General features: G+C 38.6%; 2 protein-coding genes across 11 annotated transcripts; both read right to left on the minus strand.

Annotated features, from left to right (window-relative positions):
* Positions 1–359: 359 nt before the first annotated feature.
* On the minus strand, positions 360–5682 carry LOC112191488 (cysteine synthase). 5 transcript variants are annotated; one of them, XM_024330836.2, is made up of 11 exons: positions 5521–5677; positions 3031–3080; positions 2807–2916; positions 2630–2687; positions 2146–2409; positions 1930–2067; positions 1759–1810; positions 1522–1601; positions 1085–1144; positions 901–981; positions 360–750 (listed from the first exon to the last, which is right to left on the minus strand). In XM_024330836.2, exons 1-11 carry the CDS (start codon positions 5528–5530, stop codon positions 661–663), a joined length of 993 nt encoding a protein of 330 aa, XP_024186604.1. In that variant the 5' UTR covers positions 5531–5677; the 3' UTR covers positions 360–660. The 5 variants fall into 5 exon arrangements, with proteins under 5 accessions (XP_024186604.1, XP_024186605.1, XP_040372396.1 ...); XM_024330837.2 differs by lacking the exon at positions 5521–5677 and adding an exon at positions 3750–3812; XM_040516462.1 differs by lacking the exon at positions 3031–3080 and having other exon boundaries at positions 2807–2861; positions 5521–5667.
* Positions 5683–19032: 13350 nt separating this feature from the next.
* On the minus strand, positions 19033–22696 carry LOC112194921 (cysteine synthase). 6 transcript variants are annotated; one of them, XM_040516459.1, is made up of 11 exons: positions 22669–22696; positions 21698–21747; positions 21480–21589; positions 21303–21360; positions 20819–21082; positions 20603–20740; positions 20432–20483; positions 20195–20274; positions 19758–19817; positions 19574–19654; positions 19033–19423 (listed from the first exon to the last, which is right to left on the minus strand). In XM_040516459.1, the coding sequence occupies exons 1-11, from the start codon at positions 22679–22681 to the stop codon at positions 19334–19336; spliced, it is 996 nt and encodes a 331-aa protein (XP_040372393.1). In that variant the 5' UTR covers positions 22682–22696; the 3' UTR covers positions 19033–19333. The 6 variants fall into 6 exon arrangements, with proteins under 6 accessions (XP_040372393.1, XP_024190941.1, XP_040372392.1 ...); XM_024335173.2 differs by lacking the exon at positions 22669–22696 and adding an exon at positions 22489–22586; XM_040516458.1 differs by lacking the exon at positions 22669–22696 and adding an exon at positions 22348–22568.
* Between the last annotated feature and the right edge of the window lie 503 nt (positions 22697–23199).

The following is a 23199-nucleotide window of genomic DNA, read 5'->3' on the forward strand; positions in this document are numbered from 1 at the left end:
ACAGCTTTAAAAAATGACGTAAGAGTTTCATTGCATCGTCTTTACCCAACAGTTGTAAATGATATGAAATACTAGACCCAATTTGAAATGTTTCTCTTTTCTCTTTATACCCTCATTCAGTTCCATGCCTACTTGTTTTCTCAATGTGGGATTTATCAGTGCTGATGTTTACAAAGTGCAAAATCTGGCTCCGAGTTGTAACCATTGCTTTGGGTATTTCTGTGTCTCTCATAATCGTATTCAAATCCAAGCCTAGCATTCAAGTTGAGTACTACTCTATCTCTTGATCCATGGATTCTAGTTCTGAGAAATATGTGGTTCTACAATTGCCCGGAAATGTGAGCCTCAAGAAACAAGTGTTCCACTAGTAATTATTTTATCTTTCTATTCTGAACCAGCAGGTATTTCAGTAGAAGTACAACACGTGATCAATAGTGGAATTACAGACTCACAAACTGGTATCTTCTGGTTACGCATTATACCTTAATATATAGAATGTTCATAGTGTTGACAGAAAATTAGAAGGGGCTCCAAGAACACAAAGCATAAGTACCACTTAAGGGTTATATTGCCTTGCACACTAGAAGCATTTTTCTTATTATACCAATAACCAGAGGAACCTGACATAAGTAGAGCATATTATGAACCACAGCAACACTATCATTCAAACTTCATATTTTCTGCCTCGTGCCTAATGGTATCGAAGAGTGGAGAAGACAGATAACGCTCTCCAGAACTGGCAAACACAACCTGCACAAGCAGGAAAGTTAGTGAAGTTTTAGATCAATGAGAAAACTGTGCAGGTAATAACAGCAATTTTAAGTCAAAAATATTAATATAAGAACAAAATAATAGAAACATATACAAACATATTTCAATTAATAATGAAGTTAAACTTACAACTATTAATTTTCCAGCATTTTCTTGCTTCTTTGCCAACTTTATTGCTGCTGCTGCTGCAGCACCTGATGAAATCCCCATCTGCAAAATATTTGAAAGATCAATGTCTACAATAATGGAGAGTACCAAGTTCCTAGAACTATCGTAACACCAAGTCATTTCAACTTGCTGCTACCCTACGTACCAAAAGACCTTCTTTTAGCGCAAGCAGCTTAGCAGTTTCAATTGCTTCCTCACTGGATACCTACAATTTTACTGAAACATTAGACAACACATACTGGCATGTAAATAAAGGAAATGGTACATTGCTAATGATGATATTTTCGATGTTACAAGTGCTTGGAACTTGGTCGAGATTTGGTTTATTTGAGAATTCTAAGAATTTCTAGTAAAGTGAATTTTGAACTATGGTAGCTAGTTGAACCCCTCCTTACTATACTTCCCATCTTTCATGAGACTTCTGGAAGTAAAAAAGAGAAATGCTCTGTCATGTTTTGACAAAACGAAACCTACTATCTCCTATTGTGAAGTAAAGTGCTGCAAGAACTTATACAAGTAAGAGCAACCAATTTCACGTTTAAATTCAAATTTTAAATCAGTCAAGATGACTTCCAGACTTACTTGAATAACTTCATCCAGCAAGCTAACATCCAGAACTGGAGGTATGAAACCAGCACCAATTCCTTGGATCAGATGCATCCCTTCAACACGAACATGCATATTATATATCAATACATGCAAGAGTTGACAGTAATTTCAAGCTGTAGAAGTACAAGCACAGACCTAGTCACCTTAATTGAAGCTAACATACTGTAATATATCTTACAAAAAATGCAGGTATAGTAAGTAGTAACTCACCAGGTTTGCCACCATTCAATACTGCACTTTCAGCTGGTTCTACCCCACATACCTAAACATAATAAACAAAAGAAGTCACACGACAGTCACCACTTGACCATGTGGGTTTAATATCTCTCTCCTGTATTTACATGCTCATATAACACATCTATCTATTATACAAAACTCAACCTTAATATCTGGATTTTGCTCTTTAAGGAAACTTCCTGCACCGGTTACAGTACCCCCAGTCCCTATTCCTGAAACAAAGACATCAACTTTCCCTCCTGAGTCTCTCCATATCTCTGGGCCAGTGGTTTCATAATGAACCTACACAAATCATAAAAAAAGGATTCAGGAAATCTCTAAGCAGTCTAGCCACAATACTATACTTCGCTGCAAAACTACCTTTGGATTGGCAGGGTTTTCCAATTGTTGAAGCATAAAGCTATTAGGTGTGTTACTTAGCAGCTCATCCGCCTTAGCAATAAGTCCCTTAAAGCCCTTGGCAGGATCTGTGAGAAAGACCTCAGCTCCAAAAGCTAGGGGGACAATTCTTCTTTCAAGACTCATTTTAGATGGCATGCTTAGCTTGAGCTTGTAACCCTTGATTGCAGCAATGAATGCCAATCCAATGCCAGTGTTGCCACTTGTAGGCTCAATAAGAACAGTCTTGAGCCCAGTATTTGTGCATATAGAGGATGCAAGGGAAGTAATTAAGTTATTGAAACTTGAAATAATCCACATTTTGGATGACACAAGCTAGAGGCGATTTAATTACATAGTCAGACTTGACAGCCTCAAAGGAAAATAAAAAGGGAAAAACAAGACCTATGCATAGATTTTACAGAAATACATTTATATATCTGGTGTACATTAAGTATATTCCTACCTTCCCTGGCGTAATTAGACCTTTATCCTCTGCATCCTTGATCATGCTATATGCGATCCTGCATAATGAAATTTCAAGGAAATGTCCATTATGTTACTGTAAAACTTACAATCCTTACTTGCTAAGTTGTCATCAAAATCAAACTCAATTCAAAACAAACAATAGCAAAGAATATGCCTGTCTTTTACACTAGAGCAAGGCTCCATTGTCTCTAGCTTGGCAGCAATTCTGGCTACACAACCATCCACGACATTGTTGAGATATACCATTGGGGTATTTCCTATTAACTCCATAAATCAAGTAAGAGCAGAACAAAGAGAGCACATCGTAAGCCAAAAGATTCTAAAAATGGACACGTTGAAAAGCATCATGAAAAGATTTAGTTTCGCCTGAAATATTACTTCGGTGACATCATTCTTGATTGCACACTTGTCCTCCATCAAACCGCTAGCTGATATAGAAGTGAAATCAAATTTTGAACAAAAACTAGGACGAGTACATTGCACGGTTGCTACTTGAAAGCATATGTCTAATCTCATGCACAAAAGACCATCAATAACTTTCCAAATATCATGAAGTGCCTCACATCACAAGGTAATTAAAACGCCTTAGAAGGATTGGTTGACTACTATTCTTTGAATGTTGAAATAGTCACTCCCATTTGAAATCTGGCTCTAGAATTAAATAAAATGAATGGTGCAACCTGTAAATCATGGATATATAGTATGGCAGCACAAAAGTGACCTCTAAGAACAGGTTCTTTATGTTTGTCGCTATTAGAAAATGATGTTACAAACTGAAATTCAAAACAAAGGTATTGACAAATTGATTTCCAAGTCTCGAAATGCTCTGACATATAAAAGAACTACAGTTTTTAAACAAAAGGTCTGCTTACAGTGAGAAGCACAGGCTTTTACAACAAACCACAGAGAGCTCAAAATCAAAATGTACTAAGCAGAGAGCTATATATAGGTTAGATGTCTATCCATGTTTTAGAAGCAGAGTATGACAGTAAGAGTTTACCAAAAAAGAGAAACCCAAAATCTAAACTTCAATAAGCTCCAAATCATTAACACAGAAGCTCATCAATTGATGAATGAAAGAGTTCAGATGCATATACCCAATTAGTTGTTAAGTAATCAAGAAACCAAGAATGAGCTCAAGGCCGACCTTGTGTCTGCAACTGAAAACAGATATGAAACTGAAAGCTGGGTATGCTTACTACTGGTTTTTAAACAGATATAGACAAATCTTGTAGGCAATGTGGACAAAGAAAAACAAGTTTTTAATGCTTGCTACTGGGAGCTTTTCCTGTTTTTTTTTTGACGTTGTTTAGTAGAGTAGTGTTCCTTGATGTTACCCCAATTGGTCATATCTTGGGAGCCCAGGATTTCCTGTCAATTATAGAGATCTATGGTATAATTGCCAGTGTACTCTTATATATCCAAACTGGAGGATATATATAGCAGGACAAATTGCCTATAGATAAGTGTGAAAGGTAAATACAAAATAGAGTTATGTATGAAAGACAAATACAAAAGTCAGGAAATACGGCTGCATAAGATTTGTTGCAGCAGCAGCCAGATTTGCTGCTGCTACTTCTCACTGTATCAGCTCACGTAACAATTCCCAATTACGACTAATACTATTTTTAATAGATTACAAGTAAATAAAATTTCTAATAGATTACAAGTAAACGAAATTAGCATTCACAACATTGATTAGAGTTAGAATTCATCACTAGCTACCAATTCCCGTGTTAGAATTTTTCATAAACTAAGGTCTTGTTTGTTTCATGGATTTTAAGCTTGAGAATGGAAAAGTGCTTACTTTCCCATGTTTGGTAAGTGCAAGTTTTTTTTTTTTTTTTTTTGGTCTGATGGTAAGTGCAAGGTTAGGAAAATGGTTACTCTTGCAAAGGAAAATAGGAAGGATAATGAATCCTTCCATTCTCCTTAGATCCATTTTACTTTCTCATTTCACAATATTAATTACACTTTTTAAACATTTATAAGGAAAATAGGAGGGAGAATCCATTCTCCTTAGATCCATTTTCCTTTCTCATTTCACAACATTAATTACACTTTTTAAACATTTATTACACTATTTATATGACTAAACTAATCCTATAAACAAATAAATACCAATTTAGGGTGGATCGATCACATAGTTTCCAGTTACCAAAAACTTACAAAACTAGGGTGTAAGGATTTCACAGGGAATCAGCGTCATAAAATTTATGTTCAAGGCGTGTGCCATAGTTATCTTTCAATTTGGTAGGGTAAGATGAACGGGTTGCCACTCTTCTATTAGCAGAGCGGAGCATAAGCAGTTCTGTAAGCCAATAATTTGTTTTTCTGGTCTGTTTGTTTTGTTCGATCGGAGAAGATTGTTGGGTTTGTGCTTGGCTTAAAACTTGATTTGATCATTCGTATCATTTACTAAATCAAGTTCTAATAGAATTGAACGTTGGCCACCTAGATGAGAACAATGCAATGGGATCAAGGCATGGAACTTGATTTAATTAGTTTGGCTTTAATTGATTTTGATTTCGAGTGTTTTTGGGTGTTTTCTTTGTTCTCGACTAGTGGTGATAATTGTGTGGTCCTGTGTCATCTTTTATCAACACTCAATGCCAGAGAACCTCAATCAAAGGCTGAAACGAACAAATTTTAAAACATTTCCATTAAGTTTTCTGAAAAGCCTTCATCTTGAAACGAAATAAATAGGGACCAAAGTCTACAGAGAAATAATATGTGATGCGATTATATATGTTGAATGCAAAATTAATTATGAGATTGAGTTGGTTGGTTTAAAATGCAGAGCAGTTGGTTGAAATTGAAAATAATGTGGTGAGGGAGAGATATATAGTGTTAATTAATTAGAATCACCTGAATTCATAGATGATCATGAGAGGAGAGGAGTAGAATTGTTGGATGGGGGCGTCGAGAGTTGGGAGCTGAGAGCAGAGCAGAGCAGAGCAATGGAGATGATGGAGAGGGAGAGCGACGTGTGCCTAAAATACGAGGGAAATGGGCCAAATGGCTACTCACCATAACACCACCATATATATACGTCTATCTCTCTCTCTCTCTCTCCCTCTCCCCTTTCTACTCACCAGTAATTAATTCATTTTCATCTTTCTCTTCGTTTTTATTTTTTCATTTTCCTCACGCAGTCTCTCGAAAAATTGGATTTATATGCAATCATTCCAATATTTTTTTTTTTGCCTATTTGATTGCAATACTTTACTGATATATTAACTTAAACTAAAGGTTGATTAACGAGCCTAATATGAATGAATAAGGGTACGATGTGATGAGGGAAACTGAGATTACTACCAAATATGCCACCATTGAATTTTGATATGAATCATAATATCCAAGTATTCAACCTAAACACTTTTTCAATCTCTTCAGCTGAGAACAAAAGACAACAGAAAGAACCATGAGCAGAGAATCATCAATATATAATACTACTGCTTCAAGTATGCTTCAGCTTTCAACTCTTGATTTTGTACAGTTTACACTGCAGAGGTAAAATTACAACCAAGAACTAATTGATCCAAGCCAGCCAGGAATTTAATTCATTCTTCCAAGCTTAACTTGATAAATCTGTTTGAATATATATCAGCTGATATATCATTTATTTTTAATTCATTCTTCCAAGCTATACTTGCTAAATCTATTTGAATATTAGCTGATATATCATTTATTTAAGGGGAAATTACTAGTCACACCCTATATTTTGGGTGCGTCGACAGTTTAGTCCCTAACGTTCTAATTTTAACAAGTAACTCCCTATACATTCAAATTTCACAAAGTTTGGTCCAAAATGACCACTTTACCCCTCACTTTTTTTTTTTAATTCTTCTTTTTTTCTTTTTTTTTTGGTTCTTTTTTCTGCTTCTCTCTCACTCTGTCTCTTCTCCCGCCAGCCCTCCCTCTTCTTCCCTTCTTCTTACCCTCCCTAGATAAGAGCCAGCCAGCCCTCACTCCCTATCCAAAAATTCCACTTCGCCCCTCTCGCTCTCCCCCTCCAAACCCTAAAATCCCTCCCCACCGGCATCAAGATCCAGACGCTCCCCTCCAGCAGCTCCCTCGTCGTCACCTCGCTGCCTTCTGGCTGCAGACTCTCGCTCAAAGGCGTCAGGGTCACAACCGCCGCCTCGCCTATCTACGCCGACTAGTTCCTGATCATTCTCGGAGTCGAGGACTTCTTCGACCCGAATTTCCATGCTCCCGCCCCGACCCGAATTCCGGTAGTCGATCTGATGTGCGGGTCGCCTCGTCGAACGGTACAAGTACGATCTGGTTTCGGACCCGGAGAATCGTACCCGGAACAACCCGAGGAGGCCGATTGCAGTTACTATCTCAAGACTAGGATTTATGGGTGCGGCTCGAGGTGTCGGTACAATCACCCCCGTGATCGTATTGCGGTAAATTCAATACGCCCTTTTTTTCACTGCTTCAATTGCTTCTGTTTAGGCCTGATTAGATTGTTTTCGCCTGATTCTGAATGTGCTTGTTTGGTTTTCTGTTCTGTTTTGGTTTGATCTTGTCTGTTAGTATGCAGTAATGCAGATTTGATGACGTTTGCTTATGATATTGATGTAATTTGATCACTGGTTCATTGGATTTTTAACTCATTGTGGGAGAAATGTTTTGAGTTTTTGGGTTTTTTTTAGGGTGGTTAATAAGATCTGTGTAGTTGATGGCTTCGTTTCTTGATTTGCAGCTCATAGGGTTCAAGAACCCTCCGAGTTCGTTGACCGCCTTTGCTCCAGTTGACCAGGCGGTGGAGAATCCTCTACTGGACCCGTCGATCTTTCTACAACACTCGTTGATGGGTATCATGAGCATGTCAGAATGCATCTTGGTAAGAATGTAAGATGGTTGCCGAGAGAGATAGAGAGAGTGAGTGAAAGAGAAGCAGAAAAAAGAAAAAGAAAAAAAAAGAGAAGAATAAAAAAAAAAAAGGAAGTGAGGGGTAAAATGGTCATTTTAGACCAAACTGTGTGAAATTTGAATGTATAGGGAGTTACTTGTTAAAATTAGAACGTTAGGGACTAAACTGTCGACGCACCCAAAGTATAAGGTGTGACCAGTAATTTTCCCTTTATTTAACTCTTCATTTCTATTTCCTCTATTTCTGTCAATTTGTTGATTACTGTTATTGGATAGATTCGATAGAACGATTTAATTGCCCATGATATCTAATGTCCAGACTTTATTTGTAGCTGGACACTTTATTTACAGGGCATACATAGAATCTATACAAATCTTGAGACGCAAACAGCTTTATTTCCCAACAATCTGCTGCAGAAAAGTTCTCCAGGTATGGTATTCAAGTTGTGAGCATTTCGTTTACACAGATTATCTGCCATATTTCATATACAATTTGGCATCTTTAATTCTGGATTTGATGTAGTATTTCAGATTTTGATGAACTTTCAGAGCAAGGTTTGGGTTTGTTTCGGAAAAGCTTGCTGCTAGAATTTTGATCGACTTTGGGAGAAACCTTTCAATTGGTATGTGCTTGATTTGGGTTCTTTTAAAATTGTCTAAAATTCTGGTCTTCAGTAAGTTTTTTGTAGTTGAATTTTCTGTATTTTGTTTAAGAATGAGAGATTCGAGAGAGATTGATGAGAGAATTGTGTATTCAATATTGAGAATAGGAGCCCTATATATAGGGATTACAAAGTACATGTTCTAATGTTACAAGGAAAACTATTCTGAATAGAATTAGGAATTCTAGAACATTATCTCCTATTACAATCATGGAACTAATCCTGATTTGAATAGGCACACATAAGTCTACTCCCCCTTGTGCTGCTCAAACTCGGTGATGGGGCTTCATTCATTGCCTCGTTAAAAACCTTACTCGAGTGAAAAACCCTGTGGGACAAAAACAAGCTCGAAGAGGAGAAAAATAGTACAACACGTCATTCACTCTTCGAGATCGAACATGTAGACATCATAACTCCCCCTAATGTTGAAATCTCCCTGATTGCTACAATTGTGGGAGTTCGGATAACTTTATCAATCTGATGCTCTTCACATGTTTCTTGAAGGTGGATTTAGGTAACGCTTAGTGAATAAGTCCGCTACATTATCCTCTTATCAGATTTGATTCACTTCAATTTTTAGAAGTGATTGTTGTTGCTGATTATAAAAGAACTTAGGAGATATATGCTTGGTGTTGTAGCCCTTGATAAAACCTAATTTCATTTTCTCAATACAACCTGCATTATCCTCATAGATACATGTAGGTTCATCTGTGGTAGACTTCAAACCACAACTTCCTCAAATATGTCTAATTACAGACCTTAGCCATATGCATTCACGCACGGCTTCATGTAGAGCAATAATCTCTGCATGATTTGATGAAGTAGCAACAAGGGTCTGCTTTGTAGACCTCCAAGATATCGCAGTGCTTCCCATAGTAAAGACATAACCAGTTTGGGAGCGACCTTTGTGAGAGTCAGACAGATACCCTACATCAGTAAAACCCATCAAAACATCATTGTCATTTTTAGGGGTGGGCATAAACTGACCCGGGACTCAAAAACCGGCCGAACCGGGCCGGAAAAATGAGTCGGTGACCGAACCTCTTGCAACATACACATAAAATAACATTCACCGAACCGCACCGAATCTTTTCAGATCGGCACCGGTTTCACACCTCACATCGACCGAACTGACACCGAATTGACCAAATAATAACACAATCACCTTTTTTTATTAACGTGTTGTCACTTTACTAGTGGGGGAGGTTTGGTTTACTATGGACCTTTCTACACACAATCTTGATCACCTAATATAAACCTAATAACCCTAGCTGATAGCCACAATCTCTCTCGCAGCAGCAGCAGCAACCTCCTCATTCTCTCTTACCCTCTCATTCCTTTTCTCTCAATTCTCTCATTCTCTCTCACAAAAATCTTCCACAACAAAAAGTTTAGTCACTATGTATGTTCATGATCTATAGGTCATCATTAAGCGAGTCCGATTTTCATCAAAATCTATTGGTAAGCTTCTATTTTGAATATGAATTAGGCTATAGATCTGGGTTTTAATTGGATGATTTTGGGTTTGCTTTGTAAGGATTTGGATTCAAGGATTGATTATATTCATTTGCAAAGAAAAGACGATCTGCACAAAGGAATATTTATGAGTGTTGTTCGACTAAGAGTTTGATTGTTAGGCTATTGAGATCAGTGAAGTTTTATGCTCTAATACTTTTGTAGGCTTGTACCAGGATCAGTGGTTTTCATATTCATCTACAGGAGCCAAGAGATTAGAAGCTGGGAATTGAAAGTCGTCCTCCAACCTTTGATATATTTCTGTTGTTATATTTGTTTTAATGAACTATGATCATTTGCTTCCTTTGATCTGTGAAATAAGTTAATTTGTTCTTGCACAAGTTTGCTCAGATTGTTCTAAACAAACAATTACCGAAGAATTGGCGTTAAGTTAATCTATTGTTGAAGTGTAAAACAGAAAATTGAAGTTGGGCCTAGATATTGGACAATTGACTCAAAGAATTTTGTTAAAAAAAATAAAATAATTCAAGCCCATTAAAAAAAACGGTAACCGAACTGGGCCGAACCGCAATTTCGGCCCACCGAAAATATCGGTACATCTCATAAATAATCGGGCTGCGGTTTGAATTTTGGCCCAACCGAAATGGGCCGTTTGGAAACGGTTTGGGCCCAACACCGATCCGACCCGACCCGCGCCCACCCCTAATCATTTTGATGGAGGGAAGGAGGTGGGCACCGGCCACCATAGAAGGCGGCGGTGTCGGCAGCAGCACCTTGGCTAGCGGCTACTCCTTTAACTGTGGCAACTTGCCTTATGGTGTTTGATCCCAATTTTCCGTCATTCCTTTTCTCTCTGTAGGGAAAAAATAGGCTCATATCAATCGTACCTCTTAGGTATCGAAAAATTGTTTTTACACCAATCCAATGCCTATGTGTTGGCGCAGAGCTATGTCAAGCTAACAAGTTCACTGCGAATGAGATGTCCGGTCTTGTGCATTGAGCCAAGTACAATAATGCGCCTATTGCACTTAAATAGGGCATTTCGGCCTCTAATAATTCCTCGTCCTCATCATTTGGAGGAAACGGATCTTTTCTGGGCTCAAGACTACGGCCAATCATGGGAGTACTCACAGGCTTTGCTTTATCTTCATTAAAGCGCCTTAGAATTTTCTGAGTATATGCAGACTAATGGATCAAAATCCCATCACTACGGTGCTCGAGTTCTAAACCGAGACAGAACCGTATTTTCCCAAGATTTTTCATCTCAAATTCAGATTTCAAATATTTAGCAGTTTCCTTTAACTCCTCTAGAGTTCCAATTAGGTTCATGTCATCGACATAAACTGCTACAATTGCAAATTCGGAACTTGTTCTTTTAATAAACACGCATGGGCATATTTCATTGTTAATATATCCCTTCCCAATCAAGTAGTCACTTAGACGGTTATACCACATCCGTCCGGATTGTTTTAATCCATATAGTGAGCTTCTTAATCTTATTGAAAAGCGCTCCGTGATTTAGAGCCACTTGATTTGGGTAATTGAAGTTCATCTGGAACCTTCATATATATCTCTAAATCCAGATCCCCATAGAGATATGTTGTAACCACATCCATAAGCTGCATGTCAATTTTTTCGGAAACTACTAAACTGACAAGGTAGTGGAACGTTATAACGTCCATTACGGGAAAGTACGTGTCCTCGCAATCGATTCCAGGGAGTTGAGAGAAACCTTGCGTCACGAGGCGGGCTTCATATCTAACCACCTCATTTTTCTCATTACGCTTTCTAACAAAGACTTATTTATGGCCAACATGCTTTACATCTAGGGGTGTTTGCGTTATAGGCCCAAATACCTGTCTCTTTCCTAGTGAATCTAATTCAGCTTGGATCGCATCTTTCCATTTAGGCCAATCCGCTCTTCGTTGACATTCTTCGACAAAGCGAGGTTCGATATTATCATATTCTATAATTCCTTTTGCAACATGATATGCAAATGCATCATTAATAGCAATTGAATTTCTATCCATCATCTCATGTACACTAGTGTAATTCATGGAGATCTCATTATTTTCTGGAATTGGTTCTGACATTGGAGCGTCCCCCAATGATATCTCTTGGACATAACCATAATCCGAAATATTCTCATGAGATGGATTATTCACATCAATGATTAATGGATTATTTTGTGCCAAACTCGCTTTCTTTCTTGGGCGAGAATCCATCGAACCTATGGGCCTCCTGCGCTTCCTAGCAGGAGCCATGGGCCTAGCCACTGGATCACCCATATAGGGGACGTTGGCGCCATACTTAGGTGCTCTAGAGATGGCTTCATGTCCTCTAGTTTTAGGGACATCAATTCTTGCAGACATGTTTGCAGCAGGTATGTGTGATGTCGTCACTTTAGAGATATCAGAAAACTCATCAGGCATCGATTCTGCTACATACGTTCTGAAGATCAAGAATTCTTCGTACTTCAATTTCGGACTGTGCGGTTCGGGGGATCAAGATGAGACAGAGTGGGGACAGACCACGACAATTCATGTCGTTCCTGTTGAACATTTATGTTCTTATCTCCCCCTAACGACTGGAAGACTGTCTCATCAAAGTGACAATCCACAAATCTTGCGGTAAAGAGATCGTCTGTCAAGGGTTCTAAGTAGCTGACAATAGTTGGAGAATCATATCCAACATAAATTCCTAATCGTCTTTGAGGACCCATTTTGGTGCGTTGTGGCAGGCAATTGGCACGTAAACTGCACACCCAAATATGCGTAAGTGTGAAACATCAAGCTCATACCCAGTCACCTTTTGGGACGCAAAAAATGGTTGAGTGGCAGTAGGCCTCAGATGAATAAGCACAGCTGCATGCAATATTGCATAGCCCCAAACAGAAATAGGGAGATTGATACGCATAACCAATGCTCTAGCAACCATTTGTAGTCGTTTAATGGCGGCTTCTGCAAGACCATTTTGGGTGTGAACATGAGGAATTGGATGTTCAACTTCAATCCCAATGGACATGCAATATTCATCAAAAGTTTTTTATGTAAACTCCCTAGCATTGTCTAGTCTTATAGACTTAATAGGATGATCAGGGTGGTGAGCAAATGCAGCGTTCCTTGTGGACAATAGTATGACATGTGACCAGCGTGTCGATGCATCAACCAACACCATAAAATATCTAAATGGTCAGCACGGCGGTTGAATAGGTCCACAAATATCACATTGGATTCTTTGCAAGAATGGTATATTTTCTTTAGTGTCTTTTTCATAGGATGGTCTCGATCCTAATTTTGCTAAAGAGCAGGCTTTGCAGAACAAATGATGGGCTTTAGAAATAACCAATGAGGATTTTGGTTGAGCCATGAAGCCACAATGTACTTGAGAAGTAGGAATTGGAGTCAAAGGAGCATAGTTGGCATCAAAGCCACCCTTGGGCAGCAGGGGGATGGCGGCGCCGGCCTGTGAGGGCTGGTTTTGGGGGGAAACGGCTCTATGAGGCGCAGAAGCTCCTTGTTGATCCAAAAACCGATTTTTACTTCTTTTCATTTTGAAAAATGGATGTCCATGTAAAGTCTTTAATATACAGATCATCATATCACGACCTGGATGTCCCAAACGGTCATGCCAAAGCCTATATGTGTCGGAATCCCATAAATCATCTCTCATAACATGATTGGATTCAATTATTCGAATAGTGGTTGCATAAAACCCACTAGATCGACACATAAGTTTCTCTAGGACTCTTTTATGTCCGTAGTCATTAGAGGTGATGCAAAGGAACTCTTATCCATTCTCACAATGTGTTTCTACATGAAAACCATTGGCTTTTATATCTTTGAAGCTCAATAAAGTTCTTCCAGCCCTAGGAGCATAAAGAGCTTCGGTGACATTTATATTTGTGCCATTAGGCAACATAAATTAGGCTGCACCTCTACCATGAATCAATTGAGATGATCCAGCCATTGTAGTCACAGAGGATCTAGTAGGTGTCATCCATAGGAATAATTGCCTATTTCAAAGAATAGTATGCGTAGTTGCACTATCCACAAGACATTCTAGCTCTCCAGGAAACATACTGAAAAATAATAAAGTTTGAAATTAAAATATGTCCAAGACATTCAAAATAAATTGATACTTTATTAATAAAATAGCCAATGATTACATCAAAGTTTCGTGACCATAATATAATCCAAAATAAAAATCAAACTTTAGACAAATTGTAGTCACTCAATCCGTTTGGTAACTCCAATTAAATATGCCCAGGAAAGTAGGAAGAGATGTTGGTGGTGCGAGGCTCACTTAAATACCACTAATCTCAACTAGTTTCCTAGACATTACACTTAATTAGGTGAGCCTAGTGAGAAAGAGTTAATCCAATAAGTCAATTTATTGATTAAGGCATAATTGCCATTACATAATTCTTGGAAAAATAAAAGACTATTCTTAAATAAAAATCTACGGCATTTTGTCTTCATTGCTAGATTTAAAGTCTTTTTGAACTCGATGTCTTGATCACCATGATGCGACTACCTTCTTAGATACATTCCAAATTCAGGTCCATTGATCAGACGTTCCATATAAGAAATAGACACCATAAAGAGGATCCTCCCTTGATTGAGGCACATTGGAGCAATGTGCATTGTCCCTAGGACCTGTGGCGTTGGAAAGTGATGACCATGGCCAATGTTGGCTCTATGGTTTCCAACCCTTCGTCCCTCAAAAGCACGCCTTCTACTGAAGTGTGATTGTCGCCTTGGGCGATTACCTTAATGAGCATTTCGATCGTATGGATCATGATGTCGATGGTGACCTTCTCTAGCCATAGGACGATGTTGTTGATGGCTATCTTGAAGCCTATCAATTTCTCTTTTCACAAGTTCGTTGCCATGTCTTTCAGCAGTGGTCATAGATTCAACAAGCTGTTGAAAACTTGTGATCCGTCTTGCATTTACATGAGTCCGGAATAAATTAGTGGACCCTATAGCATGGACAGGGAAGGTATTGAGGGTTTTCTTGTGGAGGTCAGATAGAAGAGACAAAGGTAAACAACTTTGATGAAAAAAGAATTTTGATCAGAGGTTCCGAACTATACGTTTCTGGGCTTGCAAACAGACTGATATGCACAGGAACGAGAGGCGAAAGTGGGAGGAGAATGATGCAACGGGCGTGCTGTGATGCCCCGGAAATTCGTAATTATTTTCCGAGGAATTTCCGGAATCTAATTTACGGTTGTTGGACGGTTTCGTGGCTCGTGGACGGAGCGGAAGTGTTTCGGACGAATTAATTATTTGAAAAGTATGACTTTAGGGGGGGTTCAAGGTTGACTTTTGATATGTTGAGATTCTCCGAAAACTTCCTTCACGAAAGTTGTAGAGCGCATCGATACGAGTTCGTGGACATGTGGAACGCGGAAATCGGAGTTTGTATGAGAAAGTTATGGCTAGCGGAAGAAGTTTATGTTTTAGTATAAATAGAGGAAAATCAGAAATTATTTTCATTATTCCACTTTCCATTTCCGGAAATATTTTTCTCTCTCTCTTCTCTCTCGGTCGACCCCTTCAGAAACGAAATTTTCCTTCTGACCCAACCTGAACCCGGTATTCCGACCCGGTCGGAACATGCATCTCCGGCGACCTCTTCCGGTGAAACCAGCCCAGAACTACTCGCCTCCTTGCTCCGATCGTCTCTGTGATGGTCTCTAGTGGCGATTCTCCTTCACGACTGCGCTGCAAGGCGGCACAGGTTGAGGAAATCGGACCCGACCGGAAATCCTTGTTCCGACGTCGGCAAGGCTTCGAGTCTTCTTGGTTGAGCTCAGAGCAGCCTCGTCGATCGATCCTTGGTGGTTGTTTGGATCGATTCACGTGAAACCTTGTTCAACTCAGTTGGGATTACTGTTCACGGCTTGTGAGGTAGTTTTCAATCCCTTAGGCTTGTTTTCTGACTTCGATCCAGTTATGAAAGTTCACAAGCATGCTTAGATGAAGCTTTTTGATGTTGGGAGTTTTGTGAAATATTGAGTTTTGGCCGGCGGCGGTGCGCCACCGCCTGTGGCGGCGTTCCGGCGGTGTTCCGGCCACTTAAGGAACTGTTTTTGGTATTATATATGTTCTACTCGTTGATACGAGCGTTTCGATATATAATATGCAAATTTTGGAGTTCGTATGGAATTGTTATGATTTTTGCAGTTTCATACCGATCGATTTATTAGATCCGTGAGGATTCGAGCGTCCGATCGACTTGTGGTTTGGTCACATCGATCGCGGACGTATTCCGGAGACTTTGGGAGGTCTCGGATGTGGTTTTGCCTCGATTGGCGCCACTTTGGGGATTTAGTTCAAAACAGGGGTTTCGGACTTAAATCGTTTGTGAATCGTTACTGATTTGAGGTCATTGGTGATTAGGTGCTTCTAAAGGTGAATTGGACGAGTTGTTGGTGATTAGTTTTGGTTCTGTTCTGTATAAAAGACGCAGCGGGAGTTTCAAGGTGAGTAATCTCACGAAGTTCATTCACGAACGGGTTGACCCTTTTGTTTTGAGAGTTATTTAGTTAACTGCAAACTATAGTTGGTATTAGTGGCATTCCTGAGTGAATGAGCACGTATATATATATTTACGTGGAATATGTATATTCTTGTGGGTTGATGAGTGAATTGAATCAATAGGTATTGATGGGTTTCATTCTATTGTTTTGGGGCTTGACTTTTCGAGAAACATTTTGTGGGAATTGGGAATTTCTATTGTTTTGAAAAGTATCAAGATTTGGTGTGAGTTGCTTTGATGTGATTTGAATGTTTTGATCTAACGACCGGGGGTCAGAAGATCTGAGAGTCACAGTTTGTGATTTCTCCTTTTGGTTTGAGTTAATGTTTTGATCTGATGACCGAGGAGGTCTGATGATTGGAGGTCACGGGGTGACATCTCCTTTTGTGTGAGTTGAGTAACTTTTGGGTCCTGAGTGACCATTTTGAAAGGTTTTGATCTGACGACCGGGGAGGTCTGAGGATTTGGGGTTGCTGGGAGTAACCTCAGGCATATATATCGGGACTTCACGCCTTTGGCCGGGTTTGTGGATACGATCAATTAGAGCTCTAGTCTGTTGCCATAGTACATCATGGGGGTAGCGGGGAGCTATCTGATGCTCATGAGTACGTGTTTTTAAAAGGGAGTTTCGGGGATTCTTTCTTTTAAATGTCCTGGGAGGACTTGTTTATCATATTTAATTGTCAGAGTTTCAATTATTATGATTTTGTCACGGGGTGACTTGTGTTGATTTGAGAATGTGTTTTAAAAGGGAGTTTCAGGGATTCTTTCTTTTAAATGTCTTGGGAGGACTTGTTTATCATATTTAATTGTCAGAGTTTCAATTTATATGATTTGGTCACGGTGTGACCTTTATTGTGATTTTTGGGAAATGCATATTGAACTGTCAGAGTTTTCAATTAATATGACTTTGTCATGGGGTGACTTGTATTCGTTTCTTTTGGGAAAAGAATGTGCTGTTTTGGGAAAACAGAGTGTGTGTCTCTTTTTACGAGTTGATGGGTTTCCTCGTTAGGCGAGTTGTGCATGTGTGGTTTTGAGTTACTCATACGGGCTTGCAAAAGCTTACCGGGTTTGTTGTGTGGCAACCCGGTGCACCATTCAAACGGTGTAGAGGTTAATCCTGCAGGTTAGGATAATCGTGCTGAAGCTGAGGTAGCGCCTTTGCAGCTTTACTGTAGGAAGCCATTTTTGTGACTTTACCGTTGTTTGGACTTCCGTTGTAGTGAGCTCTGAGGAGTATTTACGTTTTATCTTGTTGTTGACAATTTAATTCGTAAGCTTATGTAATATATAACTCTTTGGAGCGAGTGTATATTAACTTTGAGGGTTCAGGGCATCAATATGTGTGTAAGTTTAAGGGAAAAAGATTTCAGGTATTTTGTATTGATGACTGAACGTTCACGTATGTATAATTATGAGATTATATATATATATATATATCGATTTTCATGTGTGTAAAATCAGGGGCGTGACACTTGCGGTTCTGCTGTAGGGGCAGCGGGCGTGCGGCTGTGCTGCAAGGGCAGCAGGTGTGTGGCGATGCTGCAGGAGGGCAGCGTGGTGAGTTTCGACGGTGGTGGAACGGCTGGCGTGGGCTAGGTGCAAGGAATTTTTCTTGTGGTTTTTTGTTTTTGGTTTTTAATTTCAGGGTTAAAGCTCGTGCTGATAATGTGTTTAAGAATGAGAGATTCGAGAGAGATTGATGAGAGAATTGTGTATTCAATATTGAGAATAGAAGCCTTATATATAGGGATTACAAAGTACATGTTCTAATGTTACAAGGAAAACTATTCCGAATAGGACTAGGAATTCTAGAACATTCTCTCTTATTACAATCAAGGAACTAATCCTAGTTTGAATAGGCACACATAAGTTGATTTCCTTCAACACTCCCCCTTATGCAGCTTAAACTTGGTGGTGACACTTCATCCGTTGCCTCGTTAAAAACCTTACTCAAGTGAAATCATGTGGGACAAAAACAAGCTCGAGAAGGAGAAAAAGAGTACAACACGTATTTCACTCTTCGAGATCGAACATGTAGACATCATAACTCCCCCTAATGTCGATATCTCCCTGATTGCTACAATCGTGGGAGTTTGGATAACTTTCTCAATCCGATACACTTCACATGTTTTTCAAAGGTGGATTTAGGTAACGACTTAGTGAATAAATCCACTACATTATCCTTTGATTGGAATTGATTAACTTCAATCTTTAGAAGTGATTGTTGTTGCTTATTATAAAAGAACTTAGGAGATATATGCTTGGTGTTGTCGTCAAAACCTAGCTCAATAATTTGCTCAATACAATGCAATAGGGATTAAGGCATAGAACTTGATTTAGTTCGTCATATCATCTATTCAATCAAGAGGACAACGTTAGATGAGGACAATGCAATGAAACTTTTTCATCATTCAACCTTCAAGATTACAGATTTCATACATTTGACAGCTTTAAAAAATGACGTAAGAGTTTCATTGCATCGTCTTTACCCAACAGTTGTAAATGATATGAAATACTAGACCCAATTTGAAATGTTTCTCTTTTCTCTTTATACCCTCATTCAGTTCCATGCCTACTTGTTTTCTCAATGTGGGATTTATCAGTGCTGATGTTTACAAAGTGCAAAATCTGGCTCCGAGTTGTAACCATTGCTTTGGGTATTTCTGTGTCTCTCATAATCGTATTCAAATCCAAGCCTAGCATTCAAGTTGAGTACTACTCTATCTCTTGATCCATGGATTCTAGTTCTGAGAAATATGTGGTTCTACAATTGCCCGGAAATGTGAGCCTCAAGAAACAAGTGTTCCACTAGTAATTATTTTATCTTTCTATTCTGAACCAGCAGGTATTTCAGTAGAAGTACAACACGTGATCAATAGTGGAATTACAGACTCACAAACTGGTATCTTCTGGTTACGCATTATACCTTAATATATAGAATGTTCATAGTGTTGACAGAAAATTAGAAGGGGCTCCAAGAACACAAAGCATAAGTACCACTTAAGGGTTATATTGCCTTGCACACTAGAAGCATTTTTCTTATTATACCAATAACCAGAGGAACCTGACATAAGTAGAGCATATTATGAACCACAGCAACACTATCATTCAAACTTCATATTTTCTGCCTCGTGCCTAATGGTATCGAAGAGTGGAGAAGACAGATAACGCTCTCCAGAACTGGCAAACACAACCTGCACAAGCAGGAAAGTTAGTGAAGTTTTAGATCAATGAGAAAACTGTGCAGGTAATAACAGCAATTTTAAGTCAAAAATATTAATATAAGAACAAAATAATAGAAACATATACAAACATATTTCAATTAATAATGAAGTTAAACTTACAACTATTAATTTTCCAGCATTTTCTTGCTTCTTTGCCAACTTTATTGCTGCTGCTGCTGCAGCACCTGATGAAATCCCCATCTGCAAAATATTTGAAAGATCAATGTCTACAATAATGGAGAGTACCAAGTTCCTAGAACTATCGTAACACCAAGTCATTTCAACTTGCTGCTACCCTACGTACCAAAAGACCTTCTTTTAGCGCAAGCAGCTTAGCAGTTTCAATTGCTTCCTCACTGGATACCTACAATTTTACTGAAACATTAGACAACACATACTGGCATGTAAATAAAGGAAATGGTACATTGCTAATGATGATATTTTCGATGTTACAAGTGCTTGGAACTTGGTCGAGATTTGGTTTATTTGAGAATTCTAAGAATTTCTAGTAAAGTGAATTTTGAACTATGGTAGCTAGTTGAACCCCTCCTTACTATACTTCCCATCTTTCATGAGACTTCTGGAAGTAAAAAAGAGAAATGCTCTGTCATGTTTTGACAAAACGAAACCTACTATCTCCTATTGTGAAGTAAAGTGCTGCAAGAACTTATACAAGTAAGAGCAACCAATTTCACGTTTAAATTCAAATTTTAAATCAGTCAAGATGACTTCCAGACTTACTTGAATAACTTCATCCAGCAAGCTAACATCCAGAACTGGAGGTATGAAACCAGCACCAATTCCTTGGATCAGATGCATCCCTTCAACACGAACATGCATATTATATATCAATACATGCAAGAGTTGACAGTAATTTCAAGCTGTAGAAGTACAAGCACAGACCTAGTCACCTTAATTGAAGCTAACATACTGTAATATATCTTACAAAAAATGCAGGTATAGTAAGTAGTAACTCACCAGGTTTGCCACCATTCAATACTGCACTTTCAGCTGGTTCTACCCCACATACCTAAACATAATAAACAAAAGAAGTCACACGACAGTCACCACTTGACCATGTGGGTTTAATATCTCTCTCCTGTATTTACATGCTCATATAACACATCTATCTATTATACAAAACTCAACCTTAATATCTGGATTTTGCTCTTTAAGGAAACTTCCTGCACCGGTTACAGTACCCCCAGTCCCTATTCCTGAAACAAAGACATCAACTTTCCCTCCTGAGTCTCTCCATATCTCTGGGCCAGTGGTTTCATAATGAACCTACACAAATCATTAAAAAAGGATTCAGGAAATCTCTAAGCAGTCTAGCCACAATACTATACTTCGCTGCAAAACTACCTTTGGATTGGCAGGGTTTTCCAATTGTTGAAGCATAAAGCTATTAGGTGTGTTACTTAGCAGCTCATCCGCCTTAGCAATAAGTCCCTTAAAGCCCTTGGCAGGATCTGTGAGAAAGACCTCAGCTCCAAAAGCTAGGGGGACAATTCTTCTTTCAAGACTCATTTTAGATGGCATGCTTAGCTTGAGCTTGTAACCCTTGATTGCAGCAATGAATGCCAATCCAATGCCAGTGTTGCCACTTGTAGGCTCAATAAGAACAGTCTTGAGCCCAGTATTTGTGCATATAGAGGATGCAAGGGAAGTAATTAAGTTATTGAAACTTGAAATAATCCACATTTTGGATGACACAAGCTAGAGGCGATTTAATTACATAGTCAGACTTGACAGCCTCAAAGGAAAATAAAAAGGGAAAAACAAGACCTATGCATAGATTTTACAGAAATACATTTATATATCTGGTGTACATTAAGTATATTCCTACCTTCCCTGGCGTAATTAGACCTTTATCCTCTGCATCCTTGATCATGCTATATGCGATCCTGCATAATGAAATTTCAAGGAAATGTCCATTATGTTACTGTAAAACTTACAATCCTTACTTGCTAAGTTGTCATCAAAATCAAACTCAATTCAAAACAAACAATAGCAAAGAATATGCCTGTCTTTTACACTAGAGCAAGGCTCCATTGTCTCTAGCTTGGCAGCAATTCTGGCTACACAACCATCCACGACATTGTTGAGATATACCATTGGGGTATTTCCTATTAACTCCATAAATCAAGTAAGAGCAGAACAAAGAGAGCACATCATAAGCCAAAAGATTCTAAAAATGTTGAAAATTATCATGAAAAGATCAAGTTTCACATGAAATATTACTTCGCTGACATCATTCTTGATTGCGCACTTTCCCTCCATCAAACCGCTAGCTGATGAAGAAATGAAAACAAACTCTGAACAAAAACTAGGGGTACATTGCAAGGTTGCTACTTGAAAGCCTATGTCTAATCTCAAGTACAAAAGAACATCATGTACCAACAATACTATCCAATAACTTTCCAAATATCATGAAGTGCCTCACATCACAATTCACAAGGTAGTTAAAAACGCCTTAGAAGGATTGGTTGACTACTATTCTTTGAATGTTGAAATAGTCACTCTCATTTGAACTCTGGCTCTAGAACTAAACAAAATGAATGGTGCTACCTGTAAATCAAGGATATATATAGTACGGCAGTACACAAGTCACCTCTAAGAACAGGTTCAGTATGTTTATCCCTATTAGAAAGCTACCTATATGAATGAAGTTACAAACTGAAATTCAAAACAAATTGATTTCCAAGTCTCAAAATGCTCTGACATATAAAAGAACTACAGATTTTAAACAAAAGGTCCGAGCTCTAGTGAGAAGCACAGGCTTTACAACAAACCACAGAGAGCTCAAAATCAAAATGTACTAAGCAGGGAGCTAGATATAGGTTAGATGTCTATCCATGTTTCAGAAGCAGAATATGACAGTAAGAGTTTACCAAAAAAGAGAAACCCAAAATCTGAACTTCTATATGTCATTAACCAACAGAAGCTCATCAATTGATGAATGAAGGAGTTCAGATGCATATACCCAATTAGTTGATAATCAACCAAGAAACCAAAATGAGCTCAAGACCAACCTTGTCTCTGCAACTGAAAACAGATCTCAAAGCTGGGTATGATTACTACTGGTTTTTAAACAGATATAGACCAATCTTGTAGGCAATGTGGACAAAGAAAAACAAGTTTTTAATGCTTACTAGTGGGAGCTTTTTCTTTTTCTTAAAGTTGTTTAGTAGAGTAGTCTTCCTCGATATTACCTGAACTGGTCATATCTTGTTACCTGAACCGGTCATATCTTGTTACCTGAACTGGTCATATCTTGGAGCCCAAGACATAGCATTCCCATTTAACATACTTTATACTGTCCAGGATTTAGAATAAAATTACCAATAAAAGCGACAATAGAGATTAGAGACTGAACAATTTCATTGACTTTCTAAAAAGATAATATGGTAATAACGGGCCGAGTATAAGAACAAGACTAACCGTACTACACGTTATCTCTCTATCTACATCTTCACAGCCACACACCTAGAGGGAAAATGAAGTTACCTCATTATCTCTACTCTTCAGTCTTCACATTACCTCCACAACGCAACGAGCTCCACCATTTTTCTCTGTTTTCAATCTCCATTACTACTAAATCTCATTTTCTTGGGAAAGCACAAAGTGGAGCATCACCTTGAGCATCTACTACTCTTTGGAGCAATCCTCCATTTCCCCTCCTTCACTTGCTTCATATTTATATTTTGGATGATATATTTGTTTATGGGTGGTGAGTCTTATTA

This window comes from Rosa chinensis, chromosome 3 (genome assembly GCF_002994745.2).
Source record: "Rosa chinensis cultivar Old Blush chromosome 3, RchiOBHm-V2, whole genome shotgun sequence".
Classification (NCBI taxonomy): domain Eukaryota; kingdom Viridiplantae; phylum Streptophyta; class Magnoliopsida; order Rosales; family Rosaceae; genus Rosa; species Rosa chinensis.

Excerpts from the sequence above, each read along its gene's own strand:
- LOC112194921 (XM_040516458.1), bottom strand. The coding sequence starts at position 22,435 with ATGCATCTGAACTCCTTCATTCATCAATTGATGAGCTTCTGTTGGTTA. Across the intron at positions 20,484-20,602 it reads AGCAAAATCCAGATATTAAG|GTATGTGGGGTAGAACCAGC; the intron begins GTTGAGTTTTGT and ends TATTATGTTTAG. Across the intron at positions 19,424-19,573 it reads ATGCTGGAAAATTAATAGTT|GTTGTGTTTGCCAGTTCTGG; the intron begins GTAAGTTTAACT and ends CTGCTTGTGCAG.
- LOC112191488 (XM_024330836.2), bottom strand. Across the intron at positions 2,688-2,806 it reads TGCTCTAGTGTAAAAGACAG|GATCGCATATAGCATGATCA; the intron begins GCATATTCTTTG and ends TTCATTATGCAG. Across the intron at positions 1,145-1,521 it reads TGCTGGATGAAGTTATTCAA|GTATCCAGTGAGGAAGCAAT; the intron begins GTAAGTCTGGAA and ends GTAAAATTGTAG.